The 25000-nt window shown below is 37.0% G+C and overlaps 2 protein-coding genes across 12 annotated transcripts in view; one reads left to right on the top strand and one right to left on the bottom strand.

Annotated features, from left to right (window-relative positions):
- Nucleotides 1-25000, bottom strand: part of slco1d1 (solute carrier organic anion transporter family, member 1D1) — a 790174-nt gene that overhangs the window by 506217 nt on the left and 258957 nt on the right. The gene's annotated exons all lie outside the window — the stretch shown is intronic.
- si:ch211-266c8.2 overlaps nt 1-25000 on the top strand; it is a 268161-nt gene that overhangs the window by 147 nt on the left and 243014 nt on the right. For all 11 annotated transcript variants that reach the window (XR_015484043.1, XR_015484044.1, XR_015484046.1 and 8 more), the window contains exon 1: nt 1-58. This exon is cut by the window's left edge and continues 147 nt beyond it. Coding sequence is in view for 2 of the 11 variants with exons in the window: in XM_087249950.1 (XP_087106076.1) it covers nt 1-58 (58 nt within the window). In the remaining 9 variants the exon portion in view is untranslated. The remainder of the gene's footprint in view (nt 59-25000) is intronic.

Consider the following 25000-nt stretch of genomic DNA (forward strand, 5'->3'; position numbering starts at 1 on the left):
TCGACCCGCTCAACGCCACAATTCCTGCAACAAAAGTTGAGATTACAGTGTCGTGCAGGTGAGGAGCGTTTACACACCTTCACGCACAGCTGCTTGTCATTAGCGTTCTGTTTTTAACGGACATTTGGGGAGGACACCGTTTTAGCGTCTAACATTTCGCCACAAAATCAGGTTATAACCTCGTTTCCTCACTATATAGTGTGTGAGTGTGCTGTGGCTGATATAATATGCGGATTATAGCGTTGCTGTTAAACTGTACGCACTTTTTACCGTTGGAGTTCCTCGAGCTGTTACTTTCCTCACAGCAAAACAAACCCGATTCGCGCGGATTCTCCCAACAGCTGTTTGTCATTAACGTTAGTTGTGTTGTGTTTCACAACTGCGTAGGGCTTTTTCCTCAGAAGTGTTATAACTTTTGTAGCGAAATCCTACTGTACATTGTTTTATTAAGGCGCTGTTTGTGTGTGTCATACTGTTGTCTATGTGGATTTAGTCAGGGAATCTCCACGTTAGACTCGCGTGTTGTCTTTCTGTCATGATGAAAATACCGACTGTTGGTGTGTGACAATACTGTTTGTAAATTATTGTAACGTTAACTACTACAGTGCTTCAGTGCTATAATACTCTCTAAAAAATGTTGAGTTATTTATTTAACCCAGTGGTTGAGTTAAACATATTTGGTGCTTTTATTGGGTTGTTTTTAACCTTGATTAAGTTATTTAATAATAACTCGACCAGTTAAGTGAAATATCTGTGCTTTGTTGGTTTTTGTTTAACCTTTATTAAGTTATTTACTAATAAGTCGATCAGTTGAGTTACATTTTTGGTTATTTTTAACCTTTTATTAAGTTATTTATTAACTCGACCAGTTGAGTTCAATATTTGGTGCTTTGTTGGGTTATTTTTAACCTCTATTAAGTTAATTATTAATAAGTCGATCAGTTGAGTTAATATTTGGTGCTTTGTTGTTGTTTTTTTTTAACCTTTATTAAGTTTTTACTAATAAGTCGATCAGTTGAGTTACATTTTTGGTTATTTTTAACCTTTATTAAGTTATTTATTAATAAGTCGATCAGTTGAGTTAAATATATGGTGCTTTGTTGGGTTATTTTTAATCTTTATTCATTTATTCATATTCTTGTCGGCTTAGTCCCTTTATTAATCCGGGGTCGCCACAGCGGAATGAACCGCCAACTTATCCATCACATATTTACACAGTGCATGCCCTTCCAGCAGCAACCCATCTCTGTGAAACGAATCTTTAGGTTATTTTATGATTAACTCCACCAATTTTTTAACCTTTATTTGGTTATTTATTAATAACACAACCAGTTGAGGTAAATATCTGGTGTTTTGTTGGGTTATTTTTTAACCTTTATTTGGTTGTTTATTTATAACTTAGCCAGTTGAGTTACATCTTTGATGCTTTGTTGGGTTATTTTAACCTTTATTAAGTTATTTATTAATAAGTCGACCAGTTGAGTTACATGTTTGATGCTTTGTTGGGTCATTTTTAACCTTTATTAAGTTATTTATTAATAAGTCGACCAGTTGAGTAACATGTTTGGTTATTTTTAACCTTTTATTAAGTTTTTTATTAATAACTCGACCAGTTGAGTTACATATTTGGTGCTTTGTTGGGTTATTTTTAACTTTTAATAATTTATTTATTGATAAGTCGACCAGTTGAGTTAAATATTTGGTGCTTTGTTTGGGTTATTTTTAACCTTTATTAAGTTATTTATTAATAAGTCGACCAGTTGAGTTACATGTTTGATGCTTTGTTGGGTTATTTTTAACCTTTATTAAGTTATTTAATAATAAGTCGATCAGTTGAGTTACATTTTTTGGTTATTTTTAACCTTTTATTAAGTTATTTATTAATAACTCGACCAGTTGAGTTCAATATTTTGTGCTTTGTTGGGTTATTTTTAACCTTTATTTGGTTATTTATTAATAACTCGACCAGTTGAGTTACATATTTGATGCTTTGTTGGGTTATTTTAAACTTTTAATAATTTATTTATTGATAAGTCGACCAGTTGAGTTAAATATTTGGTGCTTTGTTTGGGTTATTTTTAACCTTTATTAAGTTATTTATTAATAAGTCGACCAGTTGAGTTACATGTTTGATGCTTTGTTGGGTTATTTTTAACCTTTATTAAGTTATTTAATAATAAGTCGATCAGTTGAGTTACATTTTTTGGTTATTTTTAACCTTTTATTAAGTTATTTATTAATAACTCGACCAGTTGAGTTCAATATTTTGTGCTTTGTTGGGTTATTTTTAACCTTTATTTGGTTATTTATTAATAACTTAACTAGTTGAGTTCAATATTTGGTGTTTTGTTGGGTTGTTTTTAACCTTTTATTAAGTTTGTTATTAATAAGTCGACCAGTTGAGTTACATGTTTGATGCTTTGTTTGGGTTATTTTTAACCTTTAAGTTATTTATTAATAAGTCGACCAGTTGAGTTACGTTTTTGGTTATTTTTAACCTTTTATTAAGTTATTTATTAATAAGTCGATCAGTTGAGTTACATGTTTGGTTATTTTTAACCTTTTATTAAGTTTATTATTAATAACTCAACAAGTTGAGTTACATGTTTGATGCTTTGTTGGGTTATTTTTAACCTTTAAGTTATTTAATAATAAGTCGATCAGTTAAGATACATTTTTTGGTTATTTTTAACCTTTTATTAAGTTATTTATTAATAACTCAACCAGTTTATTTCAATATTTGGTACTTTGTTGGGTTATTAACTTTTTATAACAGCCTTCCATTGCTGTTATCGCCAGAAATGGGGGTGAGCACGTATTTCACGCGTGCAATCAGAGTCCATGCATGCTAAAGTTGTTTTTAAGCAGAATGTCTTTATTTGTGCAGGTGAATTAAACAAAGCCTCAATCTTTGCTTCTCCTTTCTTCTTTATCATATCAATATAACATTCACTCCATGTATACACAGCACATATCTAAACACTGCTGTTTTCTGGCTAGCAAACAAGTTACTCTGTAGCACGGTCAAAAACCGTGTGCTTTCCCATACCTGACGCTCTTCCTCGCTTACACAGGCGTCTCAGTTATAGTTTTCAGTTAGTGACACCTAGTGGACAACATAAATCACTACAACACAAAAAATGGCTCCTACACACCGGCCCCTTAATTGATTATGGTAATTAACATAACAATTACAAATATTACGTAAAGGAGCCATAACAAATATTGAAGCACCACATGACACAGACTGTAACAGTCCACATTAGTCATTTACCTCCAGCAACAGACAAAGCTTTCTTACAGGTCGTTCTAAAATACTACTCTTGGTTTTAACCTTTACAGTTCGTACCAGGCCCTTATCATCTGAAAAGGTTTCTAATACTCGACCAAGTGGCCATGAGCCACGAGGCGCAGTAGGATCCAGTAAAAGTACAATGTCCCCTGTACTAAAACTTCGACGTTCCTTTGTCCATTTTTGACGTTTTTGGAGTAGAGGAAGATACTCCCGTATCCATCTTTTCCAGAAAAGATCAGCTAGGTACTGCACTTGTTTCCATCTTCTTTTCACATAGAGATCTGTTCTTTCAAAAAGACCTGGTGGTAAAGCAGGCTTGCCTTTCATGAGAAGCAGATGATTTGGAGTAAGAGCTTCAAGGTCATTGGGATCACTGGATACCTTGGTAATGGGACGATCATTTAGGATTGATTCTACTTCACACAGAATGGTATGAAAGGATTCGTCATCCAGTGTTTGTTGGCGAAGTACAGAGCAAAGAATGTTTCTCACCATCCGAATAATGCGCTCCCATGCACCTCCATAATGGGATCCAGCCGGTGGATTGAAGCTCCACTGAACCCCTACTTGAAGTAACTCCTTTTCAATTTGCTTGTCGTTCCATGCAGAAATAGCCTCTTTTAACTCTCTGTTGGCACCAATGAAGTTTGTTCCATTATCTGACCTGATGTGTACTACTTGACCTCTACGAGAAATAAATCTTCGTAGAGCATTTATACATCCATCTGTGTCCAAAGAATAGGCTACTTCCAAGTGCACCGCTCTACTTGCCATACAAGTAAAAATCACTCCGTATCGTTTTACTGTACTACGTCCTCTTCTAACTTCGATAGGACCGAAGTAATCCACACCAGTATTTGTAAAAGGTGGAAGATCAGGTGTAATTCGTTCAAGAGGTAGGTCAGACATCTTTTGTTCGCCCGTCTTTCCTTTGTAACGTCTACATACAATACATTTGGAAATTACTTTTCTTGCAGCAGCATTAGCGTTTATAATCCAATATGTTTGTCTGAGTTTGGACAACATATGATTCCTACCACAATGACCCAATTGGTCATGAATGTGACGAAGTAGAAGATTTGACACATGGTGATTTTTGGACAAAATGATGGGATGTTTGGCTTCGATAGGCATGGCTGCCTTTCTGAGTCTTCCTCCTACTCTGATGAGTTCGTCATCCAATACAGGGTCCAATCTGTATATGCTGCTCTCCTTTTTGAGCCCACAAGAACCATGCTTCAGTTGTTGAATCTCATCTCGAAACTCTTGCTGCTGACTGAAGCGAACAATGGCTATTTCAGCCTCAAAGAGGTCTTCCAACGACAAAAATTGTCCACCCAAAGTTGCCTTGAATGACTTCATTTGTAAATCTATGTCTGATTTTGAAGCATTGCAATTCCTTTCCAGTAACAGTAATTCCTTTCTTTTGAGACATATCAGTTTCAGTAGCTTTTTTACCTTGAGCATCCAAGCAACTGCCACTTTCAGTTTTTTCCAGTCTGAAAAATGTGTGATAAGACCGTTACTGGCATTCTGGATATCTTGCATGATAACAGCATTCACTCTAAGATCTTTCTTGATCTCTGGATCATCATCTTCGTGCATATCGACAATTTGCTCTTTGGGGTGTAACTGATGCTCTTCTGTTCTCCAAAGAAAGCTAGGACCTGCAATCCATCTCTTACTGTGCATAAATGCCTTGATATGCATTCCACGTGAAGCATCATCTGCCGGATTTTCCTTGGTGGCAACATATCTCCACTGCTGAAGCAATGTCCTATCTCTAATGTAAGAGACCCTATTTGCAACAAAGTTTTGGAAGCGTTTGTCTTCATTTTTGATGTACTTTAGCACAGTTTGACTGTCAGTCCAAAAAACTGAGTTCTCCAATTGAAGTCTTAATTCCCTTCTCAACATCTGGTCCACTTTAACAGAGAGAACAGCTGCTGTTAACTCCAAGCGAGGAATGGTTAGAGTTTTAAGGGGAGCCACTCTGGACTTAGCAAGTAGAAATGTTACATGCACTTTATCATCACTGTTAATCATCCTAAGATAAGTAACCATACCATATCCTTTTTCAGAGGCATCTGAAAAATTATGCAAACAGGCATGCATGATTTCACCGAAATCTGTAGGTTTTAAGCATCGGCCTACTTGAAACTCTGACACTTCATCCAAATTAGAAATCCAACAAGTCCACTGTTTTCTGAGAGCTGGAGGTATTTCTTCATCCCAGCCCAGATTCTGTCTACACATCTCCTGTAGAAGCAACTTGGCGGGCAACATAAGAGGAGCAAGAAATCCCATAGGATCATAAACTGAACTAACAGTAGACAAAATTCCTCTTCTTGTGCACTGATGGGGTTTCAACTGCAGTTTAAATTGAAACGTGTCAGCTTCTGCACACCACTGGAGCCCCAAAGTTCGTTCTACAGGCAGCTTGTCCCGGTCTAAATCCAAGTACTGGATGTCCTTACTTCTGTACTCTTCTGGAACTGATTGTAGTACCTTACGGCTATTACTAGTCCATTTCGTCAAACAAAATCCACCCTTTTGACAAAGAGCAATAAGATCCTGCACCATGGCAATAGCAGCCTCCTCTGAGAAGATGCTTTTCAAGCAGTCATCTACATAGAAACAATTAAAGACAGTGTCGATCACTTCTGATTGAAAAAGTGCTTGATTGTCCTCTGCCGTTCGTCTTAATGCATAACATGCACAACTTGGAGAAGACGCGGCTCCAAACAGATGGACTATCATTCTATATGTAGTGACTTCCTGCTTCAAGTTTCCATCAGACCACCATAAAAACCGAAGAAAATCCACATCATCTTCTGCTACCTTGACCTGATGAAACATAGCTTGAATGTCAGCCATTAGTGCTATGGTTTCCTGTCTGAATCGTAACAATACTCCCAAAAGGGAATTTGTAAGATTGGGACCTTGCAACAATTGTTTGTTGAGTGAAGTATCTCTAAACGTTGCCCCACAATCAAACACGACCCTCAATGTTCCTTTCTTTGCATGTAATACTCCATGATGAGGAATATACCAAACCTTTCCATCATCACGATCTAATTGATGCTCTGGCACCTTTTCAGCATATCCTTTCTCCAGAACATCAGACAGAAAATGAGTATACTCCTCATGCAACAGTTGATTCCTTTCAAGCCTTTTTCTCAAACCATTACACCTTTGTTTGGCAACACTTAAGTTGTTTGGAAGTACAACATCATCACTACGAAATGGTAGCCTCAGGCTATAATGACCATCCTGCATTTTGACAGAGTTCTTCATCATTTCCATAAATTGCAAATCCTCCCTTGACATTTCCTCTTTCTCGACAACAATTTCATTGAAGTCGTGATTATACTGATTTTGGAGCAATTCTTCAAGCCTCCTGATAGAAATCCTATTAACAGTAACAGAGGGTGTACCAGTTTCATCCTCACAGTTACTGCTTGCTTCTGAAAGTCCATTAACAACCCACCCCAGTAGGGTTCTAATGGCATATGGCCCATCGCCATAGCTGTTTATTATTTCCCAAGGTTCCATTACTTGAGATGCATTAGCTCCAATCAGTAAACCTATATTGGCTTCAATGTGAGGAATTGTTACTCTGTCCAGATATGGCCATTTGGAAATGTCCTCCTGCGTTACAATATTGTCCGAATTGACAGGCAGTTTCTTCTGTGTGTACACTTCAGGAAGAGAGAAGAACTTATTACTGTTGATACCGCATACCTCTAAACCAGTTATGACATTACAAGACACAGGCTGTTCTTGCCCCATAGTACGAAGATAGATGTTAATTTTTTTTCCTCCAATGTTAAGCTCATTCATGAGCTGCTCTGAACAAAATGAGGCTGAGCTCCCAGGGTCCAGAAAGGCATAAGTCTGAATTACTTTCTGACTTTTAACTGATTTTACTTGTACTGGAATAATTGAGAGCAAGCACTTTTCATTCCCGGCCCCTGTATGGCCACAAGTTTGGGTAGAGACTATGCTGCTCCTCTTTTCAGTGTCCTTTGCCTGTGGAACTCCAGCTGCCAATTTGCGATATATGTGCAAAACTGTAGGATGCATTTGCTTGCAGACTTCACAGACAAGACGATTGTCACATTCTTTGCTTAAATGTCTAGATTTCAAACAGCTGAAACAAATTCCTTTTCCTTTCAAAAAGTCAATCTTTTCTCGTTGTGACTTCTTCTTTAAAACATGACACCTTTCCAAAACATGATTGCCTTGACATAACAAGCAAGTCTTGCTTTCATCAATCTTGCTCACAAAACGAGTTCCTTGCTGCAAGTTTTTAACTGGAACTGAGGCAACAACATTTGTAGCAAAACTGTTTCCCTTGAATACCTTACCAGCTTTGCTTGCAACTTGTTGTTTGTCTTGAATACATCCAAACACAGGATCAGAAACGATCTTTGCATGTCGTTCGATGAAATCAACAAGATGTGAGAAATTGGGTCTGGCTTGGATCAGATCCATTATCTCACAGGCCTTTTCTCGCCAACGTTCTCTCAACTTGAAAGGTAACTTCATTACAACGGTTCTCATATTACTTGGCATGTTGAGCTCTTGCATAAAAGAGATGTCATTAAGAAGGTTACAACATGAGCGCAAAAACAAGGAATATGCATATAACCCTTGTGCGTCCTCAGCCTTTAACAAGGGCCAGCCTAAAGCTTTATCCATATATGCAGCAGCAATTTTAAAATCATTACCAAATTGCTCCTTCAGAAGATTCTTAGCCAATGGATAACCTATTTCAGGATCAAGATGTTGACAACTTCGAACCAGTTCTTTAGGTTGACCTGTGGTAAATTGCTCCAAAAAATACAAACAGTCCCTTTTATTGCGAGTTCTTTCCTCAACACCATGTTCAAATGCTCTCAAAAAGGATACATAATGAAGTGGATCACCATTGAAGACTGGAATCTCTCTATTTGGAAGTGTGTGAGGTTGAGCTTGATGTACAAGATATGCAGTGAGCTCCTCCTGCTTTTTCAAAATCTCAAAAAGAGGTTCATCGTATGATGGAAGAGGGTTTAAAGCTTGTGTTGCCATACTGCCACTGGAATGTTGTACAAACTGACTTGAGTCCTGATGTTGATTAGTGCTGGTGCCATAAGTGTTCAATCCTCCTATGTGCTGCATTTTTGTTGATTGTGATGGGAAGTTAGAAGTAGCACGAACTGATTGTGATGGGAAGTTAGAGGTAGTGCCAGTTGGTTGTGATGGACTGCTGTTTTTAGCTCCAACTGTGGCCACTGATAGTTGACTTGTTGGTACATATTCAGTAGCTTGTGGATTTAATATTTTTCTTCTTGTTGAATCAAAAATTCCATTTCCAATCACATCCCTTGACGTTTGACTCTTTGTAACTTCCTTTCCTTTTAAATGAGAACTACCAGTACGTGAGCATTTGCTTTGGCTGCCAACAGTACTCAAAACAGCAAGTTTTGCAGTAGATGCTGCTATTTCAGCATCCAATTCAAGTTGTTCTTTCTGTTTTCTCAATTCCTCTTGCTTTGTTTCAATTGCATGTTTAGATTTCAATGCAGCGGCACGGGCCATAAGTGCAGCTCTCTCTGCTTCAGCCTGTACACGAGCTGATGCAGTAGAAGAACTACTACTGGAACTGTGCTTACTATAGTTAGTGGCACCCTTTGAAACATTTGAAACACTGTCCTCTGGGACGACCTCATCATTAATATTTGCATCAGTAACCCCTTCAGTTATTTCCTGACATGTGTCAGATGTGGACAACCATAAATTGACATGTTCAATAAACTCGTTTTTTGAAATCATTTTTGCCTTGTACCATATATCATGTTTCTCAATTTCATTATCAGGCAACAAAGTCAACAAAGATTCATGTGCTTCTTGAGCCTCCAAACATAACCTTTTGAAATTTTCAAATACACTTTGTACTTCATTCTCATATTCTCTGTTATTTTGCATCAACCTTTTAATAGTTTCTTTTATTTTGTCTGCTTTGTTCAACTTTGCTTTCCTAATTGCTTGCAATGATTGCAGTTTTTCCAATAAGGCCTTTGCTGTAAGTTTAACTGGCCTTTTTTGCCTTTCAGGCTCACTATCATCATAAAGCTGTTGTTTTGACCCAGCAGATTCTTCCTCATTTAAACACTGTTCCTCCATATTACCACAATTTCAGAACAACCATACAGTACAAAACATTGTCCAACCCTTTGGCAACCAATGCATTGGATTTACGCTTGTTTTGTGTGCACACATAATAAATGGCCATTAAGTTCAGTTATTGTTGCAACAATGTACCTTTAAATCCTGTGTTGAATCACCATCCAATGCGAATCCAACAGGAACAACGAACGAAGTCCAACGCAACTAGAACAGGAACAGCAAACGAAGTCCAATGCAACTCTATCAGGAACAGCAAACGAGATCCACAGCAACTCCAACAGGAACAGCAACGAAGTCCAACGCCACTCGAACAGGATCAGCAAGCGAGATCCACAGCAACTCAAACAGGAACAGCAAACGAGATCCACATGGCTATCGGTCTCAAGTATAAATGTGTTCAAGAGCTGTCACTGACGTGAATTTATACTCACAGATCACTGAAAGCAGAGGTTTTTGACTTAATATAACAGCCTTCCATTGCTGTTATCGCCAGAAATGGGGGTGAGCACGTATTTCACGCGTGCAATCAGAGTCCATGCATGCTAAAGTTGTTTTTAAGCAGAATGTCTTTATTTGTGCAGGTGAATTAAACAAAGCCTCAATCTTTGCTTCTCCTTTCTTCTTTATCATATCAATATAACATTCACTCCATGTATACACAGCACATATCTAAACACTGCTGTTTTCTGGCTAGCAAACAAGTTACTCTGTAGCACGGTCAAAAACCGTGTGCTTTCCCATACCTGACGCTCTTCCTCGCTTACACAGGCGTCTCAGTTATAGTTTTCAGTTAGTGACACCTAGTGGACAACATAAATCACTACAACACAAAAAATGGCTCCTACACTTTTATTAGGTTAATTTTTAATAGCTCAACAAGTTGAATTAAAATTTTTAATTTCAACTGAACTGATTTAACTGCCTCAAAACAGCTGTATTATTATGTGTGTTTAATGTTGTTTTTGCGTTGTAAAGTTTATTTAAGCTCTAGCGCAATAATATTGTTGTTATTTTTATCAAATTACCTCCATTTTACCATCTAAGACCATCTTTTAGAAGCATCTGGATGTGGTTAAACTGTTTTGTAGATTGTGGGCACTGAGTGAAGCCTGCTGCAGCTGCTGGACAGCCTCTACAGCACACAGAGCTCCATATTCTGCTTTATAGCTCAGAAGAGAATTAATAAAATCAAAATAACCCAACACATTTATTTATTTATTTATTTTATATTGGGGTGCGATGACTATCAAAGTACAGTTTTCTACAACTACACTAACGTTACTTTACACCATTGAGGTGAGGTTGGTTTTACATTCTCGCATTCGTTCATTTTAACAGCCCCTACTGTTTTCCAGGCTAATATGAATATTGGGTCTGAAATCGCAATCTAAGTATGACTCTAATACAACATTAGCGAGCAATTCCAGCATTATGGATGTGACGTTTGCAGTAAAAACTCAAGACCTAAATTCACAGAGGAAGTACATGTTCACATTATATTGAAACATCTGTTCATATTTTCCAAAACAACCAACCACAGAGCTAAGGGAACCGAAAAATATCAATCTGTACACATGGTTTCGATTCTAAATAAGGGAAATAAACATGCCTTATGGATGTAACTAAAAAAGTCTGCAAGTTTTACAGTAAACAACGTACTTTGTAGAAAATAAATGTGCAATAACAGTGAATAGGTCTTTATCATTTAAAAATTCCAATAAAATTATGTTTATTAGTTACAAACTGTACATTTTATTGTGCCTGAATGCTTTAAACTATCTTAAAATGCTCACACAGTTACATTAATTAATAAAAACGCATGTAAATGACTAACGTTCAATATGGTTCAGTTCTGCAGTGACTGCACAAATCTTGTGTGTTTCAGGTCAACTATTATCCCGACTCAGCATTGCATATCTTGCGATGTAAATATTGTGGATATAGACACATTGCGATATCAATGCTGATATGATGTCTTGTGCAGCCCTAACTGTAATCAAAGGTATTTAAGAAATACAAAATACAACATGTCGGATATTTATATTGAAAGAAACTAGCTGTTGCCAGACGTATTGGATTGACACAGTGCTCTGCTTTACAGTAAGGCTGTATTAGATCATGTGATTGTCACACACACACTCGCACTGTGCTCTGTGTTTGACCTAAGCTTTCCTGATGCTGTGAAGTCATTCAGCAGAGGTGCATTTATTTGATTGGCCAACTTTTAAATGCTGTTATTTACTCTCTTGGCTAATTCTGAACGCGTGTTTATTTCTGAAGCATTAGCATTACTGGTGATTCACACTGTAAACTCACTCCCCCGTTAAAAGCCAGTCATTTGGAGAATGATTACCTCATATTTATCAGCAGCCTGTTGTTGTTGTTTAGTGGTTTAGCTGGAAATAAAAGCTTTAGTCAGTGGAATATTTTACATTGAAGGTGCAATCAATGTGTGAGAAATTTGCTTTTAGTTACAAATCTTGCTACATGATCCTAAATGTTTCCACCAGTGTCCAGATTTATATCTCTACTGTATGTGACGAGTCTAATAATGTCTCCTATTGTGTGTTGTGCACATCAGGGAGCATATATAGCGGTATATGTAGGGGATTGATCATGTTTGACTTTGAACATGTGATCATGTGGACTGTGTGAATAGCGAGCAGTCATATAAGATCAGGGTTTCTGCAGGGTACATTTTTTAAAGACCGTTATGAAAGAAATTTTAGACTTATAAAAAGGCTAGATGGCAATTATTTTTTTATTTTGAATATTCCAGTTAGAAAAGATTTGTACTTGTCCTGTCAAAAAATGATTGAAATTAATAATACATTTAATAATACAACAATAATTAAAAAATTTAGTTAGAATATTTTTATATTAATTTTATATTAATTATTAATTAATATACAATCAATATATTATATAAATTAATATATAAATTAATAATTAATTTATATTAATTTCAAGAATGATAGAAAACAGAGCTGTCAATTACTTCTACAATAATAATAATAATAATAATAATAATAATAACTTAATAATAAAAAATAGGTCAGGTCGGTATTGTCAGCAGTAAAAATTGGAGAACTTTTAAACAAATGTTCCTGTAAGGAATGTAATTAAAGGCTATTTTTAAATTAAACGTTAATTGTTTAGTTAACGTTATTTATTTTTGATTGGGTATTGTTGGTGATTGTATGGGTGTTAATGGCCAGATTGGGTAGCTATACTAAACAAAGGAAAATTAAGACCTGTTAAAACAAACTTTAAGCCCTACAACACAACATTTCAGTAGATTTAAGACTTTTTAAGGCCTAAATAAGATTTATTTAAATAAGATAAGATTTGAGAAGGTCAAATATTTGAATTATATCTCATTAATCAGGGATTCCAGTTAATCAAAATGAAAAAAAAGAAATTTTTTTTCACCTAAAAATCAGTTCTGTCATTATTTACTCTTCCTCCACTTGTTTAAACTTACTGATTTTCTTTTTTTATGCTGGAAAATGAAGCAGACATTTACTTGAATAACATTATTCAAAATATCTTGTTTTGTGTTCAACAGAAGAAAGAAATTCAGGTTTAGAACCACTTGGGTGTGAGTAAATGGTGTGGGAACTGTAACTGTAACTTTAAAGGGACTGTTCACCCAAAAAAAGACAATTATGTCACCTATTACTCACCGTTTACTTGTTCCAAGTGTATTCCGTTAAAGAAGATATTTTGAAGAATGCTAAAACCTGTAACCATTGACTTTCATAGTAGGAAAATCAAATACTCTGGGCACAGGTTTTGAGTTTCTATAGAGGAAAGAAACTCATAAAGGTTTGGAACCACTTGAGGAAGAGTAAATAGTGAATTTTACGTACTGTATATTGTCATTTGATTGGGCGTGCTTATTTTTGATTTTATCGAATGTTGCGATATGGAGGAAATTATGATTGGATTCTGTGATTTTGTGCATTTTTCTACATATCATAAATCATAGAGTCTAATACCAACCCAGGCTCACTTGCTTCAGGTACGTTTCGTTGCACGTTTCAGATGACAAATCTACTAGAGGGCGCTGTCTACATTTCAGCGTGTTTGAAATATGTTACTTTGGGTACATTTTGTTGTGTTTCAGATGACAAATTCGCTAGTATGTGCTGTCTACATTTTTTATGAATTTGTAATGTGTAACTTAGGGTACTTTTTGTTGCACGTTTCATTTGACAAATTCACTAGTGGGCGCTGTCTACATTTTAGCATATTTTAAATGCGTTATTTTGGGTACATAGAGTACGTTTTGTTGCACGTTTCAGATGACAAATTCGCTAGTGGGTGCTGTCTACATCTTAGCGTATTTGAAATGTGCTACTTAGGGTACATTTTGTTGTTCAGTCAGATTATAAATCCACTAGAGGGAGCTGTCTACATTTTAGCATATTTGAAATGTGTTACTTAGGGTACATTTTGTTGTACATTCAGATGATAAATCCACTAGAGGGCGCTGTCTACATTTGAGCATATTTGAAATGTTTTACTTAGGGTACATTTTGTTGTACATTCAGATGATAAATTCACTAGAGGGCGCTGTCTACATTTTAGCATATTTGAAATGTGTTATTTTGAGTACATAGGGTACGTTTTGTTGTACATTTCAGATGACATATCCACTAGAGGGCGCTGTCTACATTTTAGCATATTTGAAATGTGTTACTAAGGGTACATTTTGTTGTACATTCAGATGATAAATCCACTAGAGGGCGCTGTTTACATTTGAGCATATTTGAAATGTTTTACTTAGGGTACATTTTGTTGTACATTCAGATGATAAATTCACTAGAGGGCGCTGTCTACATTTTAGCATATTTGAAATGTGCTACTTAGGGTACATTTTGTTGTACATTCAGATGATAAATTCACTAGAGGGCGCTGTCTACATTTTAGCATATTTGAAATGTGCTACTTAGGGTACATTTTGTTGTACATTCAGTTGATAAATCCACTAGAGGGCGCTGTTTACATTTGAGCATATTTGAAATGTTTTACTTAGGGTACATTTTGTTGTACATTCAGATGATAAATTCACTAGAGGGCGCTGTCTACATTTTAGCATATTTGAAAAGTGTTATTTTGAGTACATAGGGTACGTTTTGTTGTGCATTTCAGATGAGAAATCCATTAGAGGGAGCTGTCTACATTTTAGCGTATTTGAAATGTGTTACTAAGGGGTACATTTTGTTGTACGTTCACATGACAAGTTCACTAGTTAGTGTTTTCTACATTTTAGCGTATTTGAAGTGTGTTACTTAGGGTACATTTTGTTGTACGTTCAGATGATAAATTCACTAGAGGGCGCTGTCTACATTTTAACATATTGGAAATGCGTTACTTTGGGTACTTGGGGTACGTTTTGTTGTACATTTCAGATGATTAATCCACTAGAGGGCACTGTCTACATTTGAGCATATTTGAAATGCGTTATTTCGGGTACTTAGGGTACGTTTTGTCGTACGTTTCAAATAACAAATCCACTAGCGACCAATGTCTACATTTTTATGAATCTGAAAAATGTTACTTAAGAGTGCGTTTTGTTGTATGTTTCAGATATACATCCTTCTTGTACACATCCACAAGAAGGTGGATATTGTTGTAAAGATCACCAGTGAACCACTGACCTAAACCCAACCAATAGTGCTTTCAAAAGCAAACGTAAGAGAAAAGTGCTCTGCGACCATATAGTCTTATTTTGTTTTAAATTTTGTTTATTAACCCAAGTGCTCTATTTCAGAAGAACTGAAGTTACTGAGGAAACTAGTGTTGCACGATATACTGCTACCAAAAGGATATCGCCACAATTTCCTAATTCATCGTAACTTCAGTAGAAAACAACTCTCTTCTCGTTCAAATGTTGCTGGATAATTCAATTAATAAATATACAGATGTACAAATATATACAATAAATACATGTGATAGACACCTTTAATTGTTTTGTGGCATTTATTTGGTGTTGTGCAAAGAACTGCATGGAAATCATCTTTCATTCGTCGATAACAAGTCCCTGTAAATGTCATTAGTGTGGAAAGGAACAAAAGTTGCTGTCGTCATGGTATTATGCACCAACCTGTGAGATCTCTTCGCTCTTTGAGTCGTCTCTATTTGCTAGTTTCTAGATCACGCTTAAAATGTCGAGATAGCGGCTCCAAGACTTTGGAACGATCTTCATCTCTCTTTAAGAACAGTTCAAACTGAGGTCGCTGAAAACACACTTATATTCTTTAGCTTTTAACCTTGTGATGTGAGTTTATGTATTTTGGTTTTGTGTATACTTGTTTGGGTTTTTATTATTCATTGTGGTTTGTGAAAGCGCTATAGAAATAAAGTGAGTCGAGTCAGACTGTCCTGTAGCATTTATTTTACCTACAAACTGCAGTCGAAAGAGTTGTGAAATACATTTTTTGCAGTTTCACAAAAAACTATGTAGCATAAAGCACATATTTTCAGGTGTTAGTAGTTACTGCGACTGTACCCGAAATCACCCCTTCACCCTTGTACATTCTAAACCTGTAACATCATTATGTTCAATTCAATTCAATTGAGCTTTATTTGTATAGCGCTTTTACAATGTAGATTGTGTCAAAGCAGCTTCACATAAATGGTCATAGTAACTGGAACAGTGTGGTTCAGTAACTGGAACAGTGTGGTTCAGGTTTTAGTGTTTAAGTTCAGTTCAGTTCAGTTTAGCTCAGTTCAGTGTGATTTAATCATTACTGAGAGTTCAAACACTGAAGAGCAAATTCATCGATGCGTAGCTCTACCAATCCTGAACCATGCGAGGCAGTGGCGACAGCGGAGAGGGAAAAAAAACTTCACCTGATGGGAGTGAAGAAAAAAAACCTTGAGAGAACCAGACTCAGTTGGGCACGACCATTTTAATTTCTCCGCTGGCCAAAAGTCTTGTGCAGAACTTCATTCGCCGTGGTTTATGCTGGAAGATGGCCTCAATGAAGACTAGTCTGTCCCTGGAGCGTCGCTGGAATCAGACTCATGTTCTCCATGTTCTCTTGAGAAAGCCAACATACTGTTATACTACTCTGTCCTTGAAAACAAACGTATCTCCTCCTAGGCCGTTCATGCCACAAGGCCCAAATGTGGTCAAAATGTGCCTTCTACATTCAAGATTGTTGCTATATCTCCTCATGCCTGTAAGACTTATTGTTTTTTTAATAAAAAATGTTAAATATAAAATTTTTATAATCCGGGCATTTTAAAAAATTATACAAGCCCCAAATTTGGCCAAAAGCTGTATTTAGATGCGTAAAATGTTGTTGCTATATCTTTAAGGTTTACAGACTTACAGTTTTCCAATAAATAATTTTTAAGCATTATTTTTCTCATAATCTGGCAAGCCATTTTTAACTTAAACTCCATATTTTTTACTGATATGGCAAGCCATTTTTGCATGTATCACCTTTACACTTATTAAGCATTGTATTTTCAAAAAATACTGCAAGCCATTTTTACATAATGTTCATTCCCTTAGTCCCTTTATTAATCAGGGGTCGCCACAACGGAATGAACCGCCAACTTATCCAGCGTTTGTTTTACACAGCGAATGCCCTTCCAGCCGCAACCCAACACCAGGAATACATAATGTTCAAGTCCAGTTTTTGACACTCATAAAGACTGTCATAGAAACATCGGGGTTGATTAAGATCACTCATATTGCCAAGAAGCTTTGATGTATCATCACTAACCTGTCAAATGTCCCCATAGCAATAAAACAGTATAACCTAGCAACCATTTAAAAATGGCAATATCTCTACATCAGAACATCGTAGGGACCTGGGCATTGGCTTGTTTGACTCATGCTAACAAAATGGGACTTCCTGTGTACATGCATGGTAACAATGATAATGGAAGCCAAGCGCTAATAACGATTAGCTACATGCTATGAATGATTATCTAAATGCAATAACATATGCTAGAAATGCCTACTAAGTATTAGCATTTGATCAAACATGTACACAAGCATTGCCATTTAGCAACTGCTTAGCAACCACCTAACAATGCCATAATTGTTTTAGCAACTGCCTAGCAGCCACTTAGCAACCGCCGCCGTGCTTCCTGCCAACTGCCATTCCCAGTCCTAGTGCAGTTACGTTGGCTTTCTCAAGCCAACATCAAAGTTTATCAATAAACTTTAGGTTCTAGTTAACTTTGATTTCACACAGAATTTAAGGTCACAAATCAATTTGATTTACTGATCATAAATGTTTTACATTATCTGAAAAAAGAAAACACACACATGTTGGTATTGGTGGTTTACAGGGACTCTCTAAAGGCGCAGTGCATTTTATACAGTACAAAAATGCTTGTTAAATGGCCCTACTCCTAAACCTAACCCTCAGAGGAAACCTGTGGAAACTTTTAAATGTCGAAAGACCCCGTTAAATATCATTTTGAAGCATATTGCATTACAAGGACATCAGGCGTGTCCTCGTAAACCACCATAATAGAGCACAACTAGGTCAAACCCATGTCATTACACAAAAAAACCTCTTTAAAAACCATCAAAACAGTACACTTGCTATCTTTTAAAGCACTGTCATGATTCATTTGGCTAGTTTCACATGTATTTATATTAATAGATGATCAGCATCACTGCTGATTTACCTTTTGAACTCACTCCCCCATTAGAAGCGAGTCATTTAGAGAATAAATATCTCTTATAATTCTCACCAGTCTTGCTTTGGCTGGAATAGAAAGGTTTTACTAATGGCTTCCGGCGACCTTTCGGTATTTTTACTTTAATTAAGATGTGTTTAGTGCTTTTAAATCTTTCTGTTCACTGATCAAGACCACACACACCTACACACAGATGCGATTGTTTGCCTGATACTTCAAGAGTAATTCATGAATAAAGAGACTAGCATTAGAAAGCAGTAAGTTTTGCAGATTGTGGCGCCAACATCTAACTTGGTAGTTTGTTATTATTATTAATATTTCTTGCAGCGCTTAGAAAAGTTTACACTTTGCTTTTAGATCATCTCTGTATAATCAATTAATTACCAGCGCTGCTGCTTTGTTTAAAGTACTAACCAATGAAGCGCCATTATTACTGCCACCTACTGGCCAAGAGTGAATTTGCATTTTCATTCAGCCTGTTTGCGGTTTTGTTTGGTAGAGGTGTGCTTTAAGTGAGATTATGATGTTTTTAATGTAGGCAATCTAATTTAAATCACTGCGGATACTTCAATCCTTGTTTGTAAATTAAATTATTTAGGGTTATTAAGAAAAACTAAGAGCATACAATAGAATTTGGTATAGGATTCAGCCAATTTTTTTTCTCCTCTTCCCAAAAAAGGCAATCAGGTTCGGCCAAATATGCATCAGTATTACTACATTACTATTTTTTTTTAAATTAATAAATAATCAGGATTGCTAGTTATCTACCAAATGTACCTCCTATTAGAAGTGAGTATTTTAGAAAACAAATATGATCTCGTAATTCTCCACAGCCTGTTGTTGTTGGTCGAGCTGGAGAATGATGAAACGGCAAGGAACAAGCAAATGTAATGGCTGTTGTGCATCTGTTCAGATGAATAATTGATGTGTATAAGTTTGTGGTGCATCTGGCTGGGCACACGTAAACAAATGCAAGTGGGCAGGAGCTGTCCGTTCAGCCATTGTGAGGAGATGTTGACGGTGAATTACTATGCTCCGTGTCCCCTTCGGCAGGCTTGCGCAACCAGGCACACACACACACACACACACACACACACACACACACACACACACACACACACACACACACAGATGCATTCACACTCTTTTTCACAGCTGCACCGGTTGGGAAAGCAACAGTAGTGCTGCCATTGTTACCATCAGGTGCGTTCCTGTATTGTAGGGCCACTTTAGCGCTGTCACCATGGTTTTCATGGCGGATGAGACGGTGAGAGTGTCTGGAAACTAATGAAATGTTAATAAATCAGATCTCAGAGGGCACCTTGCTGTCAGGTTGACATCAAATATTAGTCAAGACTTGATCAGGATGCTGCAGAACAGCAACTCACGGCCCAACAAAAAGGTGTGTTGGTACCTTACTTACAGAATCCTACTTTTGGTCCGTTTTAAAGTGATAAACGTATATATAACGTAACATCCCTGCTGCTGGTGTGGCGTGAAAAATTCTGAGCTTTGGAGCATTGGCTGGCTCCGAGAAAGCCGTGTCATATCACAATTATGGAGTGTTTTAACCACCCAATGCTTATTTTATGTTTTAGACATGTAAATGCACACAAGTATACTAGTAAAACTACACATTTAGACTATGTAAAACACACAGGACAGTCTATGGAAGTCTAACAATCCATTCAAATATAATTTGCCCATGTGTTTGATGTCAGGTTGACATCAAATATGAGTCGAGACTTGATCAGGATGCTGCAGAACAGCAACTTACGGCCCAACAAAAAGGAGTGTTGCTACCTTACTCTGATGCCAGGCTGTTAACTGTCTTTATTAAACAGGCTGTCTGGAATACTCGATTCTGATTGGTCAATCGCAAGGTATATTAATCCAAGATAACAACCGCTAAATAACATAGGCTAACTCGGGATCTTTGAATCATCCTGATACATAAATATGTTCACATCTTTGCATCCACATTCAGACGTATCTGCCTGTCTGTCAGGCCACTGTTTTGACTGTTTGATGCCGTCTTGTGAATTATTAATGTGCAGGTTAGTGTATACTCCATTCAACAGGTTTCGTTCCTGTCAGCTTTGTGTTTTTGACTGTTTGGTGCCATCTAGGGATTGAATATTGCATAGGTTACTGGATACTCCATCAGCTGTTTTAGTTTCTGTCAGCTTTGCATTTAAATACAGGGCTCTAGAGTAGGCATGGGCCGGTATATGATTCTGACGGTAAGATAACCTTGGATAAAAATATCACGATATTTTGATTACTGCTCCAAAATATATTCTTTTTAAATATCTGGATGAAAAAACAAAACATGTTTTCCTCTTTAAAAACAAAATATTTTATTTTTTGAAAGATTTATAGTATTTTGGAGCAGTAAACAAGTCAGGCTGAATAATTCAAATGAATCATTGACTTCTGCTGTCTTCATTAGTTTAAAAACCCCTGATCTTTTACCATTTAAAATGCCATCGCTGGATATTTATGTCTGCTGAAGATACTGTTGTCCTAAAAAACAAACAAAAAATATATAAAGGTTGCACTGGTGTGACCAGCTATTCAAGCGGAAAAAATAAATGAATATTTAAGTCTCCGCGATTATGGTTCAACAGTCAAAAATATAAATACTTCATATTAATATATTCATAAATATAAGTATATTAAAGTAGGGCTGCAACAACTAATCGATTAAATCAATTAAAATCGATTACTAAAAGTGTTTGCAATGAATTACATAATAGATTTGGAGATGTTTGATTATTAAAAAAAACTTTAGTTAAGCGTGGAGCGCAGTGAACGCACTCTGCCTATTTACTCACTGATGCCAGCAGAGTTGGCGCCTCAGACAGGACAGAGCAAAAAAACGAGTGAAGGTAACGTTAGAGGAAAGATACATGGCGAAGGCAGAGAAATATGTGCGACCCTGTGTGGGAGCATTTCACACTAAATAAACAAAAAAAAAAAGTGTTAATGGCCAAATATGCAAAAGGGATGACAAGAGCACCACGACGAAAAAGTTGAAGTCTTTATTGAGGAGGAAGGGAGCGACAGCAGGGTAAATCACTTCAGAATCCTACTTTTGGTCCGTTTTAAAGTGATGAACGTAACGTCCCTGCTGCTGGTGTTGACGTGAAAAATTTGAACTGAGCTTTGGAGCGTTGGCTGGCTCTGAGAAAGCCTTGTCATATCACAATTATGGAGTGTTGTAACCACCCAATGCTTATTTTATGTTTTAGACATGTAAATGCACACAAGTTTACTAGTAAAACTACACATTTAGAGTATGTAAAACACACAGGACAGTCTATGGAAGTCTAACAATCTATTCAAATATAATTTGCCCATGTGTTTGATGTCCGGTTGACATCCAATATTAGTCAAGACTTGATCAGGATGCTGCAGAACAGCAACTTACGGCCCAACAAAAAGGTGTGTTGGTACCTTACTTACAGAATCCTACTTTTGGTCCGTTTTAAAGTGATGAACGTAACATCATATCACAATTATGGAGTGTTTTAACCACCCAATGCTTATTTTATGTTTTAGACATGTAAATGCACTCAAGTATACTAGTAAAACTACACATTTAGAGTTTGTAAAACACACAGGACAGTCTATGGAAGTCTACCAATCCATTCAAATATAATTTGCCCATGTGTTTGATTCATATCAGATACACGCAGGGAAAGTAACAAGTTCAGATGACGATCATTTATATGGTTTTTAATAAGAAAAACACTCACACTTTTTTTTGTGAATTTGAATATCAGGTATTGAAGACATGATGAGCGAGCATGTGAATATGTTTTATTAAAATAAAAAAGCATAATAAAAGGGACACATCTGTCACACAGCGCTATTGTGGCTGCGGTATGTCACGTGACGAACATGACGCACAGTAACAGAAACATTTAAGGTTGAACCTTCTCAAATACTCAGCAGTGAAAGGGTTAATAACCGAAGTAAAGCGGCAGTGGTAGAGTTACTTTGCACTTTGCATTGAAGACTAAAGACTCGTTTTCGTTCATTCGCCTTTTTTGGATCATTCATTTCTCAATCTGTTGCCATGTATAGTGTAGCTGCACTGCAAAAAAAGCTATTCTTGCTCAGTCATTTCATCTCGTTTCCAGTCCAAATATGTAAAAAATCTTAAATCAAGCTTAAAACTTTTGTTTGAGATTATATCTCGTTATGATTATTTTTCTCACCTCGTTGGCAAATAACTTGTTTTAATCAAAAGATCGCTTAATTTTGAGGTGTTTTTTTAGAGATGCACCAAAATGAAAATCTTGGCCGAAGCCGAATAATAATGAATTGCTTGGCCGAATACCGAACGTGGTAATTTGCAGTTTTTTTCCATTTAGTTTGCCAATTTTTTCACCATTACAATAATCAAATAGTAAAAATTAGCTTTTTACTATTTTGTGTTGCTTTTCAGAGAAATAAATCAAATAACAAAAATACAATGTCAAAAATATTTATTTAACACTGAACATTTTTTTAACATACCAGCAGATAATTTACAAACAAAGCACAATATAACCTAAAATAAATAAATTAGTAAAATAAAAAAAAATTAGTTGGCCATCTTTGAAGCCCCCCTTCTTGAATAGCCTATGTTAGGCCTATAACTGACTGCTGAAAGAATGCAACTGCATGTCTACAACAACAAACGTGCATTGAATAGTGCAAAAAATGTGGATGACAACAAATGAATAACTGTCCTAGACATTAGCCTACTTCTTCAGGAAAAGTGGCAGGTTCTTCTTTGTAAAAAGTAGCTTCTCTGCTGTCTCGCATGAAAGTCGGTTCCTCTTCTCATCGATGACATGAGATGCAGCACTAAACAGTCTCTCGCTGTCGGCTGTCGGTGCGCGGCTCATCTGTCGTACGAGCCCGTTTACTCTCTGCGCTGTTTTCATCTCCTGACGGTCTCCAACACCTAGCGGCTTTCCCAAGTTCAACTCAGCCTGGATCATTTCTCGTGTGCGCAGCTTTTACCCCATATCCAAGTAATGATCTCTATATCGCGGATCAAGCACAGTCGCGATGCAGTACAGGTGTTCTGAGTCCGCCTGACTAATTAGTGCGCTGACAGCTTCTAAGAGCGAACTTTTAGCTGTTTTCACTCCGCGGTCTGTTTCAGCCTCTTTGTTTCAAAGACGCTTTAGTGCTGCAAGTAAATGTATGACGTCAGATGAGCTTATCTCTTTTGTTATCTGCTCAAAGGGGGCGAGAACAGAGAGAACGTTCCTCTGGACAATTCAGCAACCTCAGACAATCCATACTGCTGACATGTTTGCTGCATAAAGCCTGGTTTATACTTCTGCGTCAAGTGACCGGCGTAACCCACGACGCATGCAACGCGTGTAGCTGTGCATTTATACTTCTGCGCGCTGTCTCTGTTGGTCTGCATTAACACTTCTGAAACGCTAGTTTGCAGTGAGGTGTTAATGTTCCTCTGTGTCGAGTTTCTTCGCTGCTTTTTTGCTTTTCCTGAACACTTCCGGGATGTACAAGTTGCTCAAACTCGCTCATTTTGAGGCAGGAACCGGCGGACGTGCAACAACTTTAACCATGAGGTAAACACAAAACAAAACTTTACATCCGGAGCTCCTTCGCGGGACTCCACACTTGTAAACAATCACTACATTGGGTTCGCGCCATTCGCGCGGCTCTCGGTCCCGCCCAGACTCGTCAGCGCTACAAGCCGACCAATCACAGAGCTTGTGCTACGCGTCGTTGCGACGTGTAGTTACAATTTTTGAGAGGTGCACGTCAGCGACGGCCTATGCAAAGGGCTATGCGTCAGCACGGTAGCATACGCCGGCGTTTGACGCAGAAGTATAAATCAGCCTTAAAGCGCGCGCCTCTCGCTCTACGCGGGTTACTATTTGATCGCGTCATTAAAAACGTCATTGTTCGGCAAAATTTATTCGGCCTTTTTACTTATTAATTTCGGTTGCCGGATATTCGGTGCATCCCTAGTTTTTTTAGAAAAACGGAGCACCACGAGGAAACCTACGCCAACACAGGGAGAACATGCAAACTCCACACAGAAATGCGATCATGCTACCCACTATGCCATTGTGACACCCTATTATTATTATTATTATTATTATTTAATTTTTCTTTTCTGATTTATTTTTATGCTTCTCAACATCTGCAAGGTCTTAAACTTTAAAAAGACAGAGTATGTTGTGTATGTTTTTTTTTTTTACAATAATCCTCAACTGAAGACCCTTTAGTCTAAACGGAAGATGACAGGCACTGATTATTTCTTTGAACTAATAACTATTCCCAAATGTACTCTACAATGGCCTGGGGATAATAAGCATCTGCCTGTAAATAAACTGTAAAAGCAAGTGGAAACACTGGAGATGTTTTATGTAGCACATGGATAATTGTGCTGTTGGGAAATAAGCTTGAGAGATTAAGTATTAAAGTGCGACTAATGTTCTGCTTAGTCCTTTGGGAAACTGAGGTGGACTGACTGAGTCAGATTCTTTTGCATTACAGGCTGGATAAAGAACTTTTTTCATCTTGCAGGACAGTGTAATTCAGCTGAAACGCTCCTCTACTGAACACAAAAATCTTTGTTTCCTTGTGTTTATTACTTTAATGGAGTCTGGGTGGGTCCCGGTAAAATAGAAATTCCTTCTGGATCTCTGATAAGTAACTTGGTTTGCACTCAGCAGGGTAACTCTGTGTTAAACTGCTTTCTGTTTGACTCGTACTTTCGTTTTCAGTAACTTCAAACACATGCTGTGGTGTTTTTAATCTGTGTTTTTAATGGCAAATCATTCACACATGCCTCAAGTATTTTAAGCAGAAGAA

The sequence above is a fragment of the Danio rerio genome, chromosome 4 (genome assembly GCF_052040795.2).
Source record: "Danio rerio strain M-AB ecotype USA chromosome 4, GRCz13ab, whole genome shotgun sequence".
In the NCBI taxonomy this organism is placed as follows: Eukaryota; Metazoa; Chordata; class Actinopteri; order Cypriniformes; family Danionidae; genus Danio; species Danio rerio.